Below are 20,206 nucleotides of genomic sequence, written 5' to 3'. Positions count from 1 at the left end.
CCGTGTCACCGCAGCCAGGAGGGATGTGAAACTTGTCCCGGATATTTACCTGACTATACCTGGTTCTTCCGACGCGCCCCGTGCCGAGCTGCTCTCCGAGAGCCATGACCCGCTCCTGAAGGGGAACCACCGAGGTAGTACCGCACCTTTAACACCTTTTACCTCCCAGGAACAGCGTGAAAGCTGCTGCCAGGCTGCTGTTGTTGCTGCCCCCGTCGCCTGTTGGTGGAAAGTTTGCCTCTGGTGGCGTGCTTGTCCGTTTTGGGTGTAGCTTCAGGAGAGTTGTCAACAGGTTCCTTGTTCGCGCTGCGGCTCAAAGTACAGCGAGGTCAAAGCCGAGTTTATTATCCAGAGTCGGAAACATAAATGTGGGCCCATCGCTGAACTCTTCCCTGTTTACGCTCTGATGAAGAACAGAGACTGGTCTAACGAGCTGATGTCAGAGTTTAATGTCGGGGTGTGATTTTGGTTTACAGATCCAGTTTCCCTCAAGATTGTAACACCGACCCGTAGATGCAATTGGCCGTTTGCTGCGTGAGAGGAGCTGTTGTGGAAATCCAACGGTTTAATTTATTCCCGCCGTGTCTCTGGGCTCAAACATTAACTCAGGATCTTGCGTGTCTTTTCAGAATCCGTGCAAGACTGACTGCAGCAAATCAACACATGCACGGACACACGCATGCAAGTGGGTGCAAAATGTGCATATTTCTATATTCTCCCCACTCCAAACTCTGGTTTTTAGGGCATTTTGCAGTCGCATGGGCGTCACACCCGTGGGGGATGTGGGGCAGATTCAACACTTTTCCAGCCGTTTTGCTCACCTCCTTGGGGGGGGGGGGGGGGCTCTAATGGGAAACAGGCTTCAACACAAGCGGTTGTTTTCCGCTTGGTCCTAGAGCTCAACCAGTGTCAATTTAATATAGTGTAATATTGTTTTTGGATGGTAGGAAGTGCAGGGGTCAGAACTTGACTTTGGAAAAAGTGTGTGTGTGTGTATGTGGCGAGGTGGATAAACGAGGGCCCGGGCGGGATTCGATCCCCAGACTCCCGGGTGACAGTCATACGCTCTAACCAGTCAGCCAAAGGGACATCCCCTTGGCCAAGTAGCCAGGGCGCATGATCAATCGGGACATCGTGACATGTGTGTGTGGGGGGGACATGTCCCCCCCCCCCCCCAAATTACGTCCATGCTCACCTCCACACCAGTCTGGTTTCTCGCACTCACTCTGTTTGCCTCATCTCCTCTTTCCCCTCCCTCTTCTGTTTCTCCTTAAACCCGACGTCGGCAGGAGAGGGAGGGAGGGAAGAGCTCGACTGAATTCATAGTTTTACGTCTTGACATTAGCTGTACAAAGTCTCAGTTTGATGAAGTGAAGAACAACAATTTTCTGAGGTTTATAACAGGCGCGGCGCCAGGTTTTCATTTTGGGTGGGTCACGGTAATTCTGGACGGACCTTAATAAGCAGTGACGTATAAGTGAAGCAGGCAGGTCGCGCTAGAAGATTTCGTTTAAAAAGACGTCATAAATGTTTTCCCCGTCATTTTTGTTTCTAAAATATGAAGGAAAAACTCCCAATTTAATTTTCATTCATGTTTAGTCTACACCCGTGCGTTCTGGCTGCTCTCCACTGGTTGCTTGTTGGTTTACATTTCGTTTTAAACTTCTTTTAATGGTGTTTAAGGCGCTGAGCGGTGTGGCTCCAGCCTATTTGGCGGAGTTGCTGCAGCCATATGTTCCGGCCCGGTGTCGGTACAGGATCTGCTCGGGGTCCTTCGACTGCCGATGACGTCAAAGCAGTAGGTAGGGCTGTAGCGACGCCTCGATGACGTCGACAGCTCGATTCTAAAAATTTGTCGACGTCCGATCCTGTAGTCGACGCACCGCGCCCACTTGTTGCATCCGCAGGTGTTTGTAAATAGAAGAGGAATCTGCATGTTTTTCCTCTAGTTCGCCCTCTTCTCCGCCTTCACTAACATCTCCGCCAAATACCGAAGACCCGGAACAATGTCCGTCCGCTACTAGATTCCTTTCCTTTTTTGCCCGCCTTCGTCTCCCGGCAACGGACAACAACTTCCGGGTTCAGATGCGCTGCTCCGTCTCTATTGCAGATGTAGAACATCACCGGGAGCGTTTCTCCCTTCATTAAGGAGCTTCTTTCAGACATGAGGAGAGCTGTTTTGGTGGTAGCAGTCTCTCCTCCGTGCTGGTCTGTTTGCCGCTGGGTGTTTTTTGTTTATTTAAACTTGGTAACTTGAACTTAACGTTGGTAAAGCTACTGTTAGCATTTTCGCTAACAGCTTCTTGCGTTGGGATAAGCTGTTACGTTTTGGTTTAGAGCTCATCTTTTTTGTGGTGCAGATCTCCCTTTTATTACATTTAGAGTGTTGTGGGTTTTCGGTTTAGTTTAAAATATCACCTTGAGTTTGGTTTAACCGCCCAGTTTAGAGTTTGGACCTTTGGAGATCCTTATTTTGGTCCAGAACCCAGTAATCTTTGCCCAGTGGGACATCCCTACTTATTTGTGCTTTGTTTTAATTCCCCACAGGCAGAATTACTTTTATTATTCCCAACCTGTGGATGGAAAGGTTTATGGTTTTTTGTAGTTGTAAATAAACCTGATCATCATTTTAACTTTTAAATCCCGTTATTGTCCCTTCCTTTTTGCACACGAGCCAAACTCCCCAGGAAGGGTCGTAACACCACTCGCCTCACGCACATAAGTGACCAAAACAAAGCAGCATGGAGACACTCCATCTCCAACCACCTCTCAGGCAGCAGCCTGCACTCCCAAGTTCTACACGTCACCAGAACATAACCAACCAACACAATAAAAGCAGTGTTATACAAAATGGAAGGCCTGTAGTGTTTATTCTCTTACAGTAACCATTTATCAGTTTTTTTGAGTAATTTATTAGAGATTTTTTTGGTTTTTATTAACTGTGCAATAGAAAAATAATCATTAGATTAATTGTCTAAATAGTCATTAGAATAGTCGACTATTCGATAAAATAATCGTCAGAATAATCGTTTACCCCCAGCCCTAGTAGTTGGTTGGCTGAACATGAAGCTTACGGAAGTGACGTTATCACGTTATGATTTTGATTGGTCAGAACAAACTTGCGGTCGTAGTCCTGTAGTCCAAAAATCAACACTTTTTGGAGAAAATATGTTTGAATTTCTAAAGGAAATGTAAAATATAAGCAAATGATGAACGGTGACCCTCAAAAACTCTTGATGTTGATGAAATGGGGCAAAATAAAATATAAGATCTTTATTGAAAGACACCAAGCAACATTTAGAGTCAAAGAATGTATTTAGATAAAAACTAAGGAAATATACAGACGAGCTCCACATTAATACAAACACATGTGGCTTCACATATAAGAACTGTTATTGTTTGTCAGTCCGATGTTGGTTTTATGCAGTTTCACATTCTTTACTAAACAAAGATAATATGGTGTTTTATTAACAAATTACAATTATAAAGAAAACATTTAGGTGTTAACAAACAAGAATTTATTAACAAAACTGCTGATGTCTTTCCAAAACGTGTGTGAAAGCCGAGTAGATGTGCAGTAATGTGACGCCATCGGCAGTCGAAGGACCCCGAGCCGATCCAGCACCGGTCACTCCGCTCTGAGAACCGGCTGCTGCGTGTGGCTCCTAAGGTCAGGTTGAAGGTGAGAGGGGACAGGGCGTTCTCTGTTGCGGGTCCGAAACGGTGGAACGCCCTGCCCCTAACCATTAGGGACTCTCCATCAGTAGCAGTTTTTAAAATGAGGCTGAAAACCTACTTTTATGATCTGGCTTTTAATTCTGTGGGTTAGCAATTGTTAATGTTTCATATTTTGTAATTCTCATTTGTGGTTTTAATTATGTTTGTGGCGCGATATGTTTTATTGTTTTATTCTTTTGTTGTGCAGCACCTTGGTGGCATGCTCATGCCTGTAAGGTGCTTTATAAATAAAGGCTGAGTTAAGTGGACCGGCACCATGCATTACCTGCACTTCTGATATGTAGCATAAGGGTACGTGCACACCGGAAGTTTTTACGGTTATTCATGAGGCAAAATCTCCAACATAAAAAAAAAAGTCCATCTTCCAGTAAAAGCAAAGCATCCAGCCCACCTCTCCAAATGCGTAAAATGTGCATCACAGCTGCTAGGCGCGCCGCGCGCACCGTCAGCTACGTCAGCCCAGGCAAGAGCAGAGAAATTAGAGAATAGAGGATAATTGTGTCTGGATGTGGATGGAGATTACATTTTACAGCAGCCTGATCATCATTTCAATACGTAAACCATCACCTTCTAGTCCACGCTAAGCATTATTTTAATTGGTGTGTGTGTGTGTGTGTGTGTGTGTGTGTGTGTGTGTGTGTGTGTGTGTGTGTGTGTGTGTATTTTCCATATCAAACACTGGTCTAACCAACCAGACCAGCGTACATGTAGGCTAGGAACATTTCACCTACCGTGGCTTCTGCTCCACATGAACTTTGTGCATGATTAAAGATTAAGATTAAAGTCCCATCAGTTGTCACACACACACACTGGGGGAGCGGTGAGCTGCAGACGTAGCCGCGCTCGGGAACTATTTGGTGGTTTAACCCCCCCAATCCAACCCCTTAATGCTGAGTGTCAAGCAGGGAGGCATTGGGTCCCACTTTTACAAAGTCTTTGGTACGACCCGACCAGGAATCGAACCCTTGATCTCTCGATCTCAGGGCGGACACTACCACTAGACCACTGAGAACGGTGCTCAAATAGATCAAATGTCTCTACAGGTGCTTTCTGAGCTGAAGAGGCTATTCTGCCTCAGACTGGATGCGTCATGCGTCTCCATATTAGAGACAGGAACAAGCGCTGTTCAGCCAAAGTTTCATAATCAGAGAACATTTTTCCAAGTGACACATCCCTCAGAGAGACCGGCTTTCCAGACCGCTTCAGTGGGAGGAAATCTTACCGCATCGCTGTGGTTCTGCCCTGCGAACCCCTCTACAGATCTTCAGCTCACTGTCCACCGTGTGCGCTGCTGCGATCCGCACTGATCACAGTGTCCATAAAGCTCTGATGTTCTGATGGGAATCATTTCTTGATTGATTTAGTTCCCTCCGCGATGTACGTAACGATTAAAATGTCAGCTCATCCATGCGCATCAGTGTGCGTTGGGGTAATTCTTTCAAAACAACCAACATCCTTGAGTTTATCCATCAAAATAAACAGTCAAATGGAAATATCTGTAAGCTGCCATTTAACTGTTTTGCCTTCTTGTGAAGATTGTTGCAAAGAGAAACAACTAAACCTGATTAACCCCAGAGCCACGCGCACTGCGCTGTACTTCTGACTGTAAATGAGGGGGAACGATTTAATCGGATCCTTTTCTTTTCAACATGGTTTAATGTAAAGTTTCATTCAGAACAAAGTTTAGTTACACCAATCTAACGAGACAGAGCCTGGATTTGTATTCTGAACAGTTTAAACATGTTTAAAACGGAGACATGCGTGACGCGTCTAAAATTCGTACCTGTGGAACCGCTATTATGGAAATCAAACTAACAAGATGAATAACATGAAATTATTTTAGGCACAGACAACATCCCCCACACTTTAGAAAATCTTGCAACGCGCCTGGATGTACGTGTCTGGCCTCCAGCGGCTGCTCTGAGATCAGCCTGTGCAGCAGATGGGGCGTGTTCAACTCTGAAAATGTTTAACATTCTTATCATTCAGCTGCCTTCGAGAGGCGGAGAGATGCCGGAGAGCAGCAGAGAGAGGGAAGGGACATGTTCAGACCCAGGCCTTATAATACCAGATCTCTCTCACACACACACACACACACACACACACACACACACACACACACACACACACACACACACACACACACACACACACACACACACACACACACACACACACACACACACACACACACACACACACACACACACACACACACACACACACACACACACACACACACACGTCACTCCTTCACATTCACGACGCATTACTCACTTCAGGCCCATATTTCATCCAGCATGTATTGCTCACGACTCGGTGTCATGCTGAGGGTTGTGCTTTTATTGGAGGAGAACATCCTGGAAGCATCTAACACTGATGTGTGTGTGCGTGCGTGCGTGTTTATGTGTGTGTGTGTGTCCAGATCCTTTCTCAGTGGCAAGCTGAGGACAGGGTGTTTGTCTTGAGAAGGAGGCAGTTACCGTGGTAACCGACATGCCAAAACCGGACCTCCTCTGCCTCGTTCAGCTGTTGGACGGCACAATCAAGACCTTCACAGTGAGCGTATGTAACACACACACACACACACACACACACACACACACACACACACACACACACACACACACGAGGAGATCATATGTTGCTCCTCTGTGCTCTGCTAATGTTTACGGTGTCATCTGTGATGTCCCTTTTCCCATTGATCCATGTTTCTCACTCAACAGTAGAACCATGTCTGAAGGACACACTCTCCTCCTTGGGCTTACAGACGCTTCTCACACTTGGCAGCCTTTTAAAACCATCAGCACACGCACGATGCCCCTCAGCAGCAGTTAAATTGTAAAAACTACTATTCTCTTATGAAAACCGTTTGATGCTGAGGATGTTTTGTAACCACAAACTGGAGACACGGTGATGTTTTCTGTTACTTAAAAAGCAGTTGCTGCAGTTTACGTGGATGTCAGACGAGCTGCAAGTTACGTCCCAGAGGGATAAATAATTATATGATGAAAGTAAAGCAGCGTGTTTCAGCCTGTAAATGTTCAGATTATTTAGAATAATTAATTCCCTCTGTCAGGTCAAGTCCTTAAAGAGCAAGTCACCCCCTACCAGATTATTACTCCACTCCCACTTCCTGTTTGAAAAATGCAACAAATGCTGTCGCCTAGCAGATCGAGAGGGCGGAGCCGCTAACAAATACACACACAGGCTCACAACAACAATGTGACATCATATGGTACCAGCTAACGTTCTAGGGTACCTCTTAGCCAATAGCGATGGCAGATTTAAATTCAAATGCAGCGCAGAGTTTTTACCCGACAACGGCACAACACTGACAGTTTTAGGCAGAAAATTAAAAGTTTAACTAAAATGCACTAAAGTGCAAAACTATTGACAACATGTGTCTGCAGCACGATTAGACACACATTTATATAGTTTATCAGAAAAAATAAGTAGATTTGGGGTGACTTGCTCTTTAAGTTTGGTTCAGTTCCACTCTGTTTAGTTACATAACAAAAAGCTGAATTCGTAGAGTTGTAGAGGTGAAACAGGAAAAGTTAGAATACGCTGCAGAGGTTCACTCACTTCAGTGACGTTGGGCCAGCCGCTCAAAAGGTGAACCTGATCTCCGTTTTCGTGTGGATGACAGGCCAAAACGTAGAAAAATATCTACGTTTTGGCAGATCCCCGGCTACGTGTGGACAGGGCCTTAATATCACCATTTATAAACTCCCAACATTGGGAAATGCAGCAGAATTCCTCCCATGAGCTGTTTTGTGGTCTCCTGCGGAGCGTCGTGAAAAACCCTGTTATCTCCCTCAGAGCTCCTGGACCGCTGAGTGGATCAAATTGTGGTGTGATGACAAAATAAAACTTTTGGAATGTCATTAAAGCTGTTGCAGCGAATCTACAGAACAAGCTAGGTTTTCCACTGAACACTCCCCCTCCCCTCGGGTATCTTCCTGCCAGAACCGCTAACCCACGATGCCGGATGAAATCAGGTGGTACTAAACGCCTGTCACCATTTTCTAGGTCCAAATGTCTTTAGTTGTCCGAGACTTCGGTTGTTTGTTCAATCCGATGGTTGCTTTCGGTCCGAACGTTTATTGTCGGAGGTTTCAGATGAATGCGACAGAACAACTTTATTTACATTTGTAGTTTTTTTAGTCTCCTCAGTATATTTATAGCGATGCTACGTTAGAACTTTGTTAAGAGGCATGAAAAAATAGTTCAAGCTAATCTTTTGGTGCCGATCAGTGACGTCGCTCGCCGCTGAAACAGTCGCGATATGTTGACGTCATGAAAGGGAGGATTTTGTATGGAGAAAGAGCGACTGAGTCAGCGCGTTTTCCCCCGGCACCTTCCCTCTTCCCAGAAATTTCCCTGAACTTCTGCAGTGGGAATGCAGCCATTATCCATGAAGGGTCTTCTGAATCGCTTGGTCTCACCTTTCACCGAGGACCAGTTGGTCATGGAAATCCCTTCCGGGGGAAAGGACCCTACAGCCCCTGTGAAGTAGACTTGGGCCGTGTAGTGGATGACGTTCAGCTACCACGGAAGCAGGGGTGGACTGGCCTATCTGGCATTCTGGCACTGTCCCGGTGGGCCGCTCGCCCAGCTTGGGCCGACACCGCTCCACAGTGGGTGATCTGCAGAGCATTAGCTACATGGTAACCTGAAGCTAACAGAGATTTTCCAGGCGTTTTTAGCAACAAAAACGCAGTAGAGCGATGACGTAGGAGTTGTTTTACCGCGTTAGCATGTAGCTAATGTCCCGCTGATCTCCGCCCGTGGAGAATGAGCTGATCTGGAAGGCCAGGACTCCCGGTCGCAGCGGTCTGGCCCTGCTTGTAATTTAACAGTCCCGGTCCATATTAGGTCTCACATTCGGCCTAGAGACGAGTCCGCGGGCGGCAACACCCCCCCCCACCCCCACCGCTCTCCCAATGGGGAGGGCCGACGATTCGTAAAAATGCCCGGGCCGAGTTTTGGTCCCAGTCCACCCCTGCATGGAAGACTGCAGCTCACTAAAGTTGAATGAGACATCAGCGTTTTTGTGTTTGCTAATGCTGATTTGCTGCGGCGGCCATCTTTAATCACCTGACTCCAAAAGTTAATTACTTCCTCAGAGTTTCGTGACGTTTTTTGTCCAGGGGTTCGTGGGATATCTAGCGAACAGCCATCCTTTACCATTTGGTGGTGGTCGGGCGTTAGAGGCTTCATAAGGAATATAATAAATGCTGCAACTGTGGAAAAATGATTTCATCTTCTGCCTCCAATCAGAAGTCCTGCAGCAGTCTCTGTTTTTAAAGGTCTGCTGGAGGCTTTTTAGGGAAGTTCTGCAGGAGTCTGACTGTAATAAACTAAATCAAGCTTGAACTCATAAAAATAGTGTGTTTATGTGCACAAAGGCAGCCGCGGAAGTTTGGCTGTCTGTCACGCTGTTTGTTGTTCATCTTTCAGAAGCAGGATGAAGGCATGGTTCTGTTGGACCTGGTATTTGACCACCTGTGCCTGCAGGAGAGGCAGCTCTTTAGTCTGCAGATCAGAGAATCCGGCACAGCCATCCCCTCCAGCTCGGCCAACACGTACTCTCCTGTGAGCTCACTGTTCATCTGCTGCACATTTGGGGCTCGGATTGTAAATTCTGTCGCCGGCTGACTGCAGCTTGGTTGTTTACCGCGGGGCCTGCTCCCATAAACGTTGTATGTATTAAGAACCGGATAGCCATTATGCTTAATGAATGTCTTTTATTTAGAGATGGTTGGAGCCTGAGAAGCCCTTGAAGAAGCAGATAAAAGGTAAAAGTGTGTCTGAATGCATGGATAAAAGGGAAGCGTTGCTGTAGACATGGACTATTTTCCTGTGCAGGTCTCGTGTCCCCCTTCTATCTGAACTTCAGAGTTCGATTCTTCATATCTGATCCCAACTCTCTGCAGCACGAGCAGACAAGGTTGGTGCACAAATTTCTGTTTTACGCAGCAGTGATTCAGTACCGACGCACAACTTCCTGATGGTCGTTAAATGTTGTTTTAGCTGCTCCATATTAGTGATGTTAGACTTTACAGTGCCTTACATTCGTGCAGCTGTTCCAAATGCTCCAAAACAACAGAACTCCAGTGTTTAGCTGCTTCATTAGAAAAACATGAAAAGGCAACCAGTAAAATTAGATTTCCATGAAGGTTTTATTATTAAAATGGCTCATTTTAATTTCTAAAGCAATGTTTGTGCATCCTGGTTGGACATCCGTGCGTAATCGCTTCGTTGGGCAAACATGACAGCTTGTGCCTTTTAACAGCTGCCTGGAGGTGTTTTAGTGCTTATTGGGGAGATCTTTGTAAATTATTTGAGGGAAATTTTTGTTTGGTCAAATTATGGAGAGGAGAAGCCAGTTGAGGTGGCTCGGGCATCTGGTCAGGAGGCCTCCTGAACGCCTCCTTGTTGAGGTTTTCCAGGCACGTCCAACCGGGAGGAGATCCAAGGGAAGACCCAGGACACGCTGGAGGGACTATGTCTCTCTGCTGACCAGGGAACACCTTAGGATTTCCCCGGAGGAGCTGGCCCGAGTGGCTGGGGAGAGGAAAGTCTGGGCCTCTCTGCTTAGGCTGCTGCCCCCGCGACCCGACCCCGGATAATGGATGGGTTTTGTCCCGGCTTAAGCTTGGTTTATGCTTGACGCGTTTACATTCCGCTTGGTGATGCGGCTCGCGGATGGAACGCGCTTCACAACTCGCAGCGTTTATGGTTCATGCGGCTCGTCTCTGCCGTGAGCCAATATTCTCCCAAACTGTAGGGGGCAGCATGGAGCTCTACGGCATGCATCCAACACTACACCATAGTAGAAGTGAAAATTGCTGTTGTTTATAACAGCTGTTAATGAAAGTAGAGAGCCAACTCGGCTCTTTTAGGATTGGTGGAATGTTCTCGTTTCCACCAGGATCACCGCTTTTCCGTTTGCTCCCCTTCCTTGCCTTCACATATCGGTCCCTCATGTTTTTCCAGCATTTTTAACAGCGTCCTCGTCTTTTCCGACAGTGCGAGCTATTTCTCTCCAAGAATTATTGACAACATGTTGATCACGGTGATCTCTAGAGCTGAATCATACAAATGTCTGTATTTACGAACCTCTGCCATACTAGTTCTTGCCAGCCCGCCAAGTTTTTCCGCGTTCGACCGTCCGCGCGGTTAGAAAATTTCCTAGGGGCCTGGTGTGGAAAGTTTGGGCCGTGCGGAGGCGCGGTGGAGGGGCGTGGTTGTTAAAATGACACAATTTTGCCGTGCGAGCCTCGCGGACGCGTCAGGCATAAACCAAGCTTTAGGGCTGCAGCTTGTCAGCCCCTCCCGAAGTCCTCGCTCTGTCTGACTCATGGATTTGAGACAGGTTTGAGACTGGTTCCAGACTCTGCAGCAGCTCTGTGACTGTTTGGAGAGAATTAGTTTAACAAATTTTGTCTCAACTTGTTAAAAACGCACAGCTTTCCAATTCAGCAGTCCGTTTTTGAAGTATTATTTGTTTTGCAGCTTAGTGTTTCCGTGTGGGCTTTAGTGTTCGTAATGTTCTGATCTTTGGCTGCTTAGAGAAGCTCATGACTCCTAATTGTCAGCATGAGGTTTGAGAGGTAGAGCATTTGGAAAAGTACCGTTTAGCAGCATCCCGTCTTCCATAACAATCCCTGAATTAAAGGGATTGACAAGGAAAAATGATTTGTGTGTAAAATCTTGTTTATGACATAAAGCAAAGTAAAGATACAAAAACAGGAAGTGTGTTGACGTTACTGCGTGTTTACCATATTAATGTATTTAAAATGCTAATATTTGCTAACTGTTGTCACGTTAGCTGCACAGAACAGTTGAAACTGTTTGTTAGGGACAGCCGTAGATCAGGAGGTAGAGCGGGTTGTCCGGTAATCACAAGGTTGCGGGTTTGATCCCGGCCCTGACCAGAGACACTTAACCCTTAAGCCTGCCGGTGGTGGCCGAAGGGACCGGTGGCGCCTGTGCTCGCCTCTGTGGGTGCGTCCCAGGGCGGCTGTGGCTACATCGTAGTCTTATCATCAGCGTGTGAACGGCTGAATGTGTTGTGAAGCACCTTGGGGGGTTGTATATATCTGTAGAGAAGTAAAAATGTAAAGAAGAAGAAGAAACACTAGAATGTAACTCAGTGTCGTTAGTAATCAAACCTACATGTGAACGTACCACAGAAGGAATCAGAGATTCGTAAATAGACTGAAGCATAAAATGAACTTAAATCAGTCAGAAAATGTATAAAAGTTGCAAAAATCATCAAAATCACTAAGAACTGAAAAAATAAAAGAAAATGGAGTTTGGATCAAACATAACAGTTAGTGGCGTTACTCACCGTTAACTGTCTTGAACTCAGTCGTATAACTATAGAAAACCCACACGATGACCACAACAAGGTCAACCAAGTGTGTGTGTGTTTTAGACATGAACTCTATCCACGCACGCACACACACACACACACTCAACAGAACTTGTGTGATGGGGCGACGGTGGCACAGGAGTTAAGTGCTCGTCCCGTAATCGGAAGGTTGCAGGTTCGAGCCCCGCTCAGTCTGTCGCTGTCGCTGTGTCCTTGGGCAAGACACTTAACCCACGTCGCCTGCTGGTGGTGGTCGGAGGGACCGGTGGCGCCAGTGCTCGGCAGCCTCGCCTCTGTCAGTGCGCCCCAGGGCAGCTGTGGCTACATCGTAGCTCATCCTCACCAGTGTGTGAATGTGTGTGTGAATGGATGAATGACTGATTGTGTTGTAAAGCACCTTGGGGGGCTCCAGGACTCTAGAAGGCGCTATATCAAATACAGGCCATTTACCATTTAAATCAGAGAACCGAGCGAGAGCGGACGGAAAATTCACCCCCCTTTTGGTTCGATTCCAGTTGGGTTGTCGGATTTATGGGTCGTAACATGAGTGGAACCCTTGTGCGGTTTGATTCGGTTCCTGTGGACCCACTTAGAGACGGGATCTTTGTTTCCTTTGGTGATCTTGATCTGATGCACGACCGGAGAGAGTTTTCATCACCAAACCTCACTCCAGTGGATTAGACTGGTCACGCCTGAACTGTTTACAGGATAAAGGAAAACCTGGTTCCTCTGTATTATAAGTGTGTGCAACACATCTCAGTCGTCTTTAAGAACATTTATTTGTGTGTGGCTGCATGCAGTAATCGACTGAGAAGCATCGGCAGGCAGCTGCTGTTGTTAGACACCAGAGGAGGCTTCTTCCTTTTGCATAAAACATGCAAAACGTGCGTGGGTTGTTGAAGTTCCTTTCGTGTTTGTCCCAACAGGCACCTGTACTTCCTCCAGATCCGGAGTGACATTAGAGAAGGACGGTCAGTAGTGCAACTTCAAAGCCAGCTGCCCGTCGTCTGGTGCTCGGTGTTTGTTTAGCTATGGCGTGTGTAATCATCCCGTCTGATTGCAGGTTGCAGTGCCCGCTGAGCGCAGCTGTAGTGCTGGCCTCTTACGCTGTGCAGTGTAAGTCCAACCGCCTCCCAGATTTAAAACAGATGATTAGTGAGTCAGCAGCACCTGGGGAGTAAACACTTGTCAGGATACATGAATGTGTGCTGCTAGTTGTGAGATCGTTTCCAGTGGATGCTCAGTGTCTCTTTCCATCACCTGTAGCGGAGATGGGGGATCACTGTCCGTCCCGACTCCCTGGTTACCTCTCAAAATCCTACTTCATCCCCAAACAGGATGAAGACTTCTTATCTAAAGTGGAAGACCTCCATCCACAGCACAAGTAATTTAGACAGTTTATTACCTCAGCAGAGCAACGTGTTTGTTGTAGAGTTCCTGTTGTTGTGTGTGACTGTGTGTGTGTGTGTGTGTGTGTGTGTGTGCGTGCGTGCGTGCGTGTGTGATCTCAGGGGACTTAAGCAGAGCGAGGCGGAGCTGTGTTTTCTCAACACAGCACGGACTCTGGAGTTATATGGAGTGGAGCTTCATGCTGCTATGGTACCATTACCCCTCAGATTCACCTCATTTCATCGTAACATCATCTTCTTAAAGAGCAAGTCACCCCCTACCAGAGTATGACTCCGCTCCCACTTCCTGTTTGAAAAATACAACAAATGCTGTTGTACCGAGACCGAGAGGGCGGAGCCGCTAACAAATACACACACACACACATACTCTCACAACAACATTGTGACATCATATGGTACCAGCTAACGTTCTAGGGAACCTCTTAGCCAATAGCGATGGCAGATTTAAATTCAAATGCAGCGCAGAGTTTTTACCTGACAACGGCACAACACTGACAGTTTTAGGCAGAAAATTAAAAATTTAATTAAAATGCACTAAAGTGCAAAACTATTGACTACACGTGTCTGCAGCACGATTAGACACACATTTATATAGTTTATCAGAAAAAAAAAGTTGATTTGGGGGTGACTTGCTCTTTAATGTAAAAGTCTGATAAAAGTGCCTTCGGTTCTTTTTTAGAAACATTTTATAAGAAAGGATGTTTAAATAATTTCGGACACCCATTTATGATCAGATAATTGTTGAATTTGCACATAGACAATATATATAATTTCTATATTAAGATTTTTCTTCCTGAGGCCAAAAAAAGTGCAGAGAAAACTCTTAAACAGAGAAATGAAGAACAGAAGTATTTGACGTTTTGACCATATTCTTTTGCATCAAGTTCATGGCAGGATAACAAAGTCACTGACCTTTTATCAGAAGCTTTCAACTTGGCTAGATTAAGTGAACCAAAGTGACCAAAGAAGGACCCCGATCTTGTTTTTGTTGCTGACATGAAGAGTACCCATCAAATCCAGGGAATTTAATGAGTCTTTCAATCAACCCATTAATGAATCCAACTTTTTTCATTTTCAGGATGTTAATAATTCACCTCTGATGGTCGGTTTGGCCTCAAGTGGTGTTGCAATCTTCTGTAATACGGTTTGTTCCAGTTTCTTCCCCTGGTGAGTAACGGTGCTGCTCATTAGCCAGCTCATCCTCCCATCTTCTCAGTGTTTGACTGGTTTCGATGATCCCACACAGGGGGAACATCATCAAGATTTCATTTAAGAGGAAACGCTTTCTTATACACCTAAAGCGCAAACATGTGAGTGTCTTTCTTCATTTAACGAATCTACTTTTACTTTTACTTTTACTTTTACTCACTTGACACGCTTGGAGGGCGAATCCATTTCCTCTGTGAAACTTGTCTGGTATTCTGTTCTTTAAACTTTAAACGGCATCAGTTTAAATGACACGTTTCCCTCTCAGTGATTCTGTGCGACAGAAGTGTTTACAGTTTAAAGTAACAGAGCAGGTTCCTGCTCCTCTGCCCTACTGGTGGAAAATGGAATTACAGCTTTCATAACAACCCTGCAGCAGCCTGATGTAGCTAGCGCTAACAACGAGCTAACACTAACATGAGCCAAATAATACTAAAGTAAACCACAAAGTAAAAAGATCCACACTGTTGGACAAAAATATTATTACTTACAAGTCCAGTAGCAACAAAGCCAGGTCACCATTAGTCCGTGATTATGTAGCCTTCTTTAGCTCCCTCAAACTAGCGTAGGCCATACCGCTAAAGTAATAAAGTATTTTTGAATTGAATTTGAACCGATGTTCACTCTAGTTTTACTCTATTACTTTTACTCCCAGGCTCTGCCATGATACCAACAGAAAATGCAAACCTCATGTTCTTGTGCTCTTTATTGAAAATTGTTGAACTGAAAGTGCTAACTGCTAGCATTACAGCTAACCGCTGTAAAGCAGGCAAAGCGCTCCCGCTTTAGGGCACCTACCTGCTCCACAAAACTGTTACGTGTGGTTTTTGGTCAGTAGAGGGCAGCAGAGTGGTGTCTGATAAGAAACTGGCCAAGTTTCTTACTCAAGAATCACTGAGATCAATGATAGCTTAAAGTAAAAAAAAAATCTAGTGTTCCTTTAAGAATCCAACTATGAAATAATCACAAAACAGTCTAATGACTCAATCATGGTAAGAGCAAGGTTACACTGAAACAGAGTTCCCTCTGAGCCGGCTGGGGGGTTGTCAGTTCCTCTCCTTTCAAAAAAGCCAAAGAGGGACGTTGTCATTGTTTACAATCTAGGGTTACTAGCTACCACTACTGCACTTGCATTTTCAGTTCGACACCGGTCAGCAAAAAGTCCTTGAGGTGTGGACAGCATGTTAGCCATTAAAGGCATGTTATGCAACTTTTTGTATTTTTAAATAATTTCCTTAAACCAGTATGCTTTACCGGGTTAATGAAAAGTCACTCAGACCCCACCGCCCTCTGGAGCCAGAATATAACACTTGCAACTTCAGAGTATCCGGAGCGGTCCCTGTTAGTCAATTGTAAAGTGGAGCTAACATGCTAGTGCTGGAGTCTGCTTCCAGGAAAGGATTCCTACATGATTTAGATCATGAACGCCACTGATGTGTTTGATTTAACAACAAACCGCTCTTGTAGAAGCTAATGATAAATGACCCACACTTGTATAGCGCCTCTCAGAGTTAGGACTCCAAAGCGCTTTACACTACAGTGTATCATTCATCCATTCACACACACATTCACACACTGATGGTGATGAGCTACGATGTAGCCACTGCTGCCCTGGGGCACACTGACAGAGGCGAGGCCACAGGCGCCACCGGTCCCTCCGACCACCACCAGCAGGCAAGGTTGGTTAAGTGTCTTGCCCAAGGGTACAACAGCAGCTGTCCGGAGCCGGGATCGAACCTGCAACCTTCTGATTACTGGACAACCCGCTCAACCTGTTGAGCTACTGCTGCCCCAAATGCCCAATGCCCCCTAATGAAGGCTAAGGAGACATTTCAGCAGTTAGATGTTAAAGAGACCAACTTTTACTTTTGGTTTTGCGACAGTGAATTAATAATGGATTCTAGGGGTGCTAAAAGCAAGTTAAAACTACCAAGTGTGCGGAGTAGAGGCTAATGTAGAGCTAACAATGCTAATGATGAATCATGGGCTCGACACACGGGAGGCGACAAACGACCGCGATCAGCGAAATTTGTCGCCGTTGCTTTTATTACCTGACACACGGGAGGCGATCCGCGGCCAGCGGCAAAGCCGTCTACGCGTTCTGTTCCATGGCGAAATCAAAACCGTTGTTTTGATTGGCTGTGTCAGGTTGGAGGGAATTAAGGTTATTTAAGCGGTTCAGAGTTAATAAAGCGGTAGATATGATGTTTCACAAGGTGCTGCTAGAGTTATGTGAAATCTTACTTGTGATTTTACTATAAAACATAATAATAATCAACTTCTCCTCCATGTTTGCTCGGATATGTACGGAGCATCCTGCCCGCTCATTGGTCAGTGAATGAAACCTCCGTTGATTGGTCCTCGTCCGAGCGACAGCGATGAAAAGTTGAAAATGTTTCAACTTTCAGGGATCGCGTCGCTGGGTCGCCTGTGCACGATACGTGCACAAGCGCAAAATTTCACACGCACATTTTTCGCGTTTCGCTTGGTAGGAGGGAGACCCGCGATTATCGCTTTGTCGCGCATGTCTCATTGAAAATGAATGGAGGAGAGGCGATGTCGCCTCCCGTGTGTCGAGCCCATCAGGAGCAAATAATCAGCTCCAAATAAATCTCAAGATACTTTTTATTGCCAACAACTTGATGTTACAGTGAAATGTGTTTATCCACTTATCAACTTACTCAAATCAAATCAAACTTTATTTATACAGCACTTAATCCTAAAATACATGCAACTTAAAGTGTTTAACAAATTAAAAAGGCCCCGCAGACCCACATACCCACATTCCCTCCCATCTCCAGAGTTTTAAAAACAGTCTGAGAATAAAAACCCCTTCACAACACCCCCACCCCCTCCCGGAAAAAAAAACATAAGGATAAGGAAACGCCAGCAGGGGAGCCATCCGCCCCGACCGCAGCAGATCCACAGCAGCAGCACTGACACAGGGCGCCCGGGGCAGGAAGGACAGAGACCCCCACCTCCACCCAGGCACACCTGGAAAGCACCCAGGTCACCACAGCCGACCACCGCCCCTGGGGCAGAGGGCTCCCACAGAGGAAACACTGGAAAAAGGTTAAATTAAGGTTAAAATCTAAAATAATAAGAGCTAAAATGAAAAATGTAATTTAAAAAGTTATATAGATATTAGAATTATGTTGATCATAAATCTATGGTTAAATATATATATATATATATAAACTGTTTAAAAATAGCATGTATAAAAAAAGAATACATTAAATAAATAAATAGATATGTAAAGAATGGGTCATTTACATAAATAAATAACCTAATTAATTAATTTTAAAAGTGACAGTAATCAGTTAAAAGCTAAGCTACAAAGATGGGCCTTGAGCCTGTTTCTAAAAACACGAACGTTCTCTGCGGCCCTGAGTATGATTCGTGAAAACTCGTTATCTAGAATCTTCTGGTGCTGATCCGTAACTGGCAACAGCCACGAAGCTCACAGAACGGGGCGCTGTACCGATTACAGGAGGTCATTCTTACATGATGCACCTTTAAGTTCCAAAACGAGATAATGCGACCTTAAGTGTGGCGTTGATCCACAACGATCCCTAACGCTGTTTGTGTTGCAGGGCGAGACACAGGACTGTGAGGTGGCGCTGGTCCTCCCATGTCCTAGGACCTGTAAGAACCTGTGGCGGTCCTCCGTGGACCACCACTCCTTCTTCTCCTCCAGTCGGATTGCCAGGAGCCCCAAACACAACAACAGCACTGTTCAAATTTACAAAAAGCTGATAACGCAACACCTGGGTCTTGGAAACAGTAAAACTGAAACGTGAGCTTCTCATTTTTTTATTCCTCACCTAAAATACGGCAGTTTACGAATGTTTTCTCTGTTTCGTTGCAGTGGTCCGGTGTGCCAGCGCGTGGTAGGAGGGATGGTGTGGAACCCGGTTTTACGTAGGTCGCTTTCTTCAGAGCATCTGGAGACCAAGAGTCTTCCTTCCAGATCTCCCCCATCTACCCCCAACTGGTACAGCTGCCAACACCATGTGATGTTAACAAAACAACCATTTTTTATCATCTTTTGCTCGCCTCTGTGGCAGGCGAAGTCCTAGAGTTCGCCACGGGCTCAGTAAACCTCGCCCATCATCGATGGAGCTCACCACGGACCTGAAAGACCTGTCGGAGGGAGAGGATGTCTTCTACACGTACAGGGCGTCTGTGAGCAGCAACAAGGACAGCGAAGGAGACGCCTCGCCTCATAAGTCAGTGTCTCAGGAACTTTTACAGCTAAAGTTTAACACGTTACTGCGGTAAATCATTCGGTTTGGGTCCAAACATTCGTTTCAACTGAATCAGTAAGAAGTTATCTTTGTTTTCTGTCCTCCAGCCGTTCTGTCTCTAACAGCGAAGGAGCCGGTGAGTCTTTGTTACAAACCGATGACAGCATAGGAGAAGACGACGGCACACACCACAGCGATAAGGTATTTTATCTCCCCTCCGAAACTTTTTTATTACTGTCCATTCATTCATTCATTCATTGCGTTTGTGTGAGTCGATAACGAGATTTCTGTGCAGAGCGCTCTGGGCGACGGTGATTTGATGCTCATATGCATCACTCCAGACCACGAGGGCAAGTTTGGCTTTAATGTAAAAGTAGGTTTTCTCTCTCCCTCGTACACACACCAAGGTTTTATTATTCACCTCGGTGGTTAAATGATTTAACCTCTTCCAGGGTGGAGTGGATCAGAAGATGCCTCTGTCTGTCTCCCATGTTAAACCGGACTCCCCGGTAAGAAACCGGATTCTTTTGTTCAGTTCAGATGATCCAGGCGGTCAGAGTGGAGAACGAAATATACAAAAATAACATTACAGCTTCAAACTCACAGACATGATCAAAACATTTGTTGAAAGGCTTCAGAGAAGCCAGTTTAATTCAAATAAATCACTAATTATGAAAATTAACTCCGTACCGTGCTAGGGATGGGTACCTTTGACATTTGAATCGATTCGGTACTAATTCCCGGTACCTAGGAATTGATACCGGTACTCAATGGTACCAATTTTAGATACTTTTGAGTGTTTAATATTTTAATTCTCTTTTATAATTAAATATATATTTTTCTCAATATATAACCATATTTGATAAATGTCACGATAAATAACATACAACTGTTTGTATTTTAACATCGTCCTTGTAGTTTTATAAGCTGATAATTAAACTGAAGCAAACATCTTTACTGTGAACTAAATTTACTGTGTATCTTCATTCCTTTTGCCGTCCTTTTTCTTTGATTTTTCCTACTGGGAAGTTAGAATTTCCGAGGAGAAAGCGAACGCACCATTAGCTGATAACAGTGGTGGCAATGGAAGCTAACATACCAAGCTAACGTTATCTTAAACAGTTTATTTAGCTGCTGGAGCAGATTAAAACGATGATGCCTCACACTTAGATCGTTGTCGCTGGTTTCATCTTCACCCAATCACCCGTCGCATTTAGTAA

The 20,206-nt window shown here is 45.3% G+C and overlaps 1 protein-coding gene across 2 annotated transcripts in view; it reads left to right on the top strand.

The window, feature by feature from the left end:
* The window catches only part of ptpn3 (protein tyrosine phosphatase non-receptor type 3), a 34,591-nt gene continuing 14,385 nt past the window's right edge, over positions 1 to 20,206 (top strand). The window contains exons 1-17 of one of the 2 annotated variants that reach the window (XM_015950477.3): positions 1 to 134; positions 6,164 to 6,303; positions 9,205 to 9,339; positions 9,500 to 9,542; positions 9,613 to 9,694; positions 13,051 to 13,095; positions 13,188 to 13,240; positions 13,391 to 13,508; positions 13,636 to 13,723; positions 14,612 to 14,700; positions 14,780 to 14,843; positions 18,333 to 18,535; positions 18,608 to 18,733; positions 18,807 to 18,968; positions 19,094 to 19,187; positions 19,282 to 19,359; positions 19,439 to 19,495. In XM_015950477.3, coding sequence (XP_015805963.1) covers positions 6,235 to 6,303; positions 9,205 to 9,339; positions 9,500 to 9,542; positions 9,613 to 9,694; positions 13,051 to 13,095; positions 13,188 to 13,240; positions 13,391 to 13,508; positions 13,636 to 13,723; positions 14,612 to 14,700; positions 14,780 to 14,843; positions 18,333 to 18,535; positions 18,608 to 18,733; positions 18,807 to 18,968; positions 19,094 to 19,187; positions 19,282 to 19,359; positions 19,439 to 19,495 — 1,506 coding nt within the window. In that variant the 5' untranslated portion in view covers positions 1 to 134; positions 6,164 to 6,234. Of the gene's footprint in view, positions 135 to 537; positions 686 to 6,163; positions 6,304 to 9,204; positions 9,340 to 9,499; positions 9,543 to 9,612; positions 9,695 to 13,050; positions 13,096 to 13,187; positions 13,241 to 13,390; positions 13,509 to 13,635; positions 13,724 to 14,611; positions 14,701 to 14,779; positions 14,844 to 18,332; positions 18,536 to 18,607; positions 18,734 to 18,806; positions 18,969 to 19,093; positions 19,188 to 19,281; positions 19,360 to 19,438; positions 19,496 to 20,206 lie in introns of those variants that run through there. The other variant, XM_015950478.3, reaches the window with a different exon arrangement.

This window comes from Nothobranchius furzeri, chromosome 5 (assembly GCF_043380555.1).
Source record: "Nothobranchius furzeri strain GRZ-AD chromosome 5, NfurGRZ-RIMD1, whole genome shotgun sequence".
NCBI classification, from domain to species: domain Eukaryota; kingdom Metazoa; phylum Chordata; class Actinopteri; order Cyprinodontiformes; family Nothobranchiidae; genus Nothobranchius; species Nothobranchius furzeri.
The sequence above is the reverse complement of the archived record's forward strand: the minus strand, read 5'-3'. Positions and strand labels throughout refer to the sequence as shown.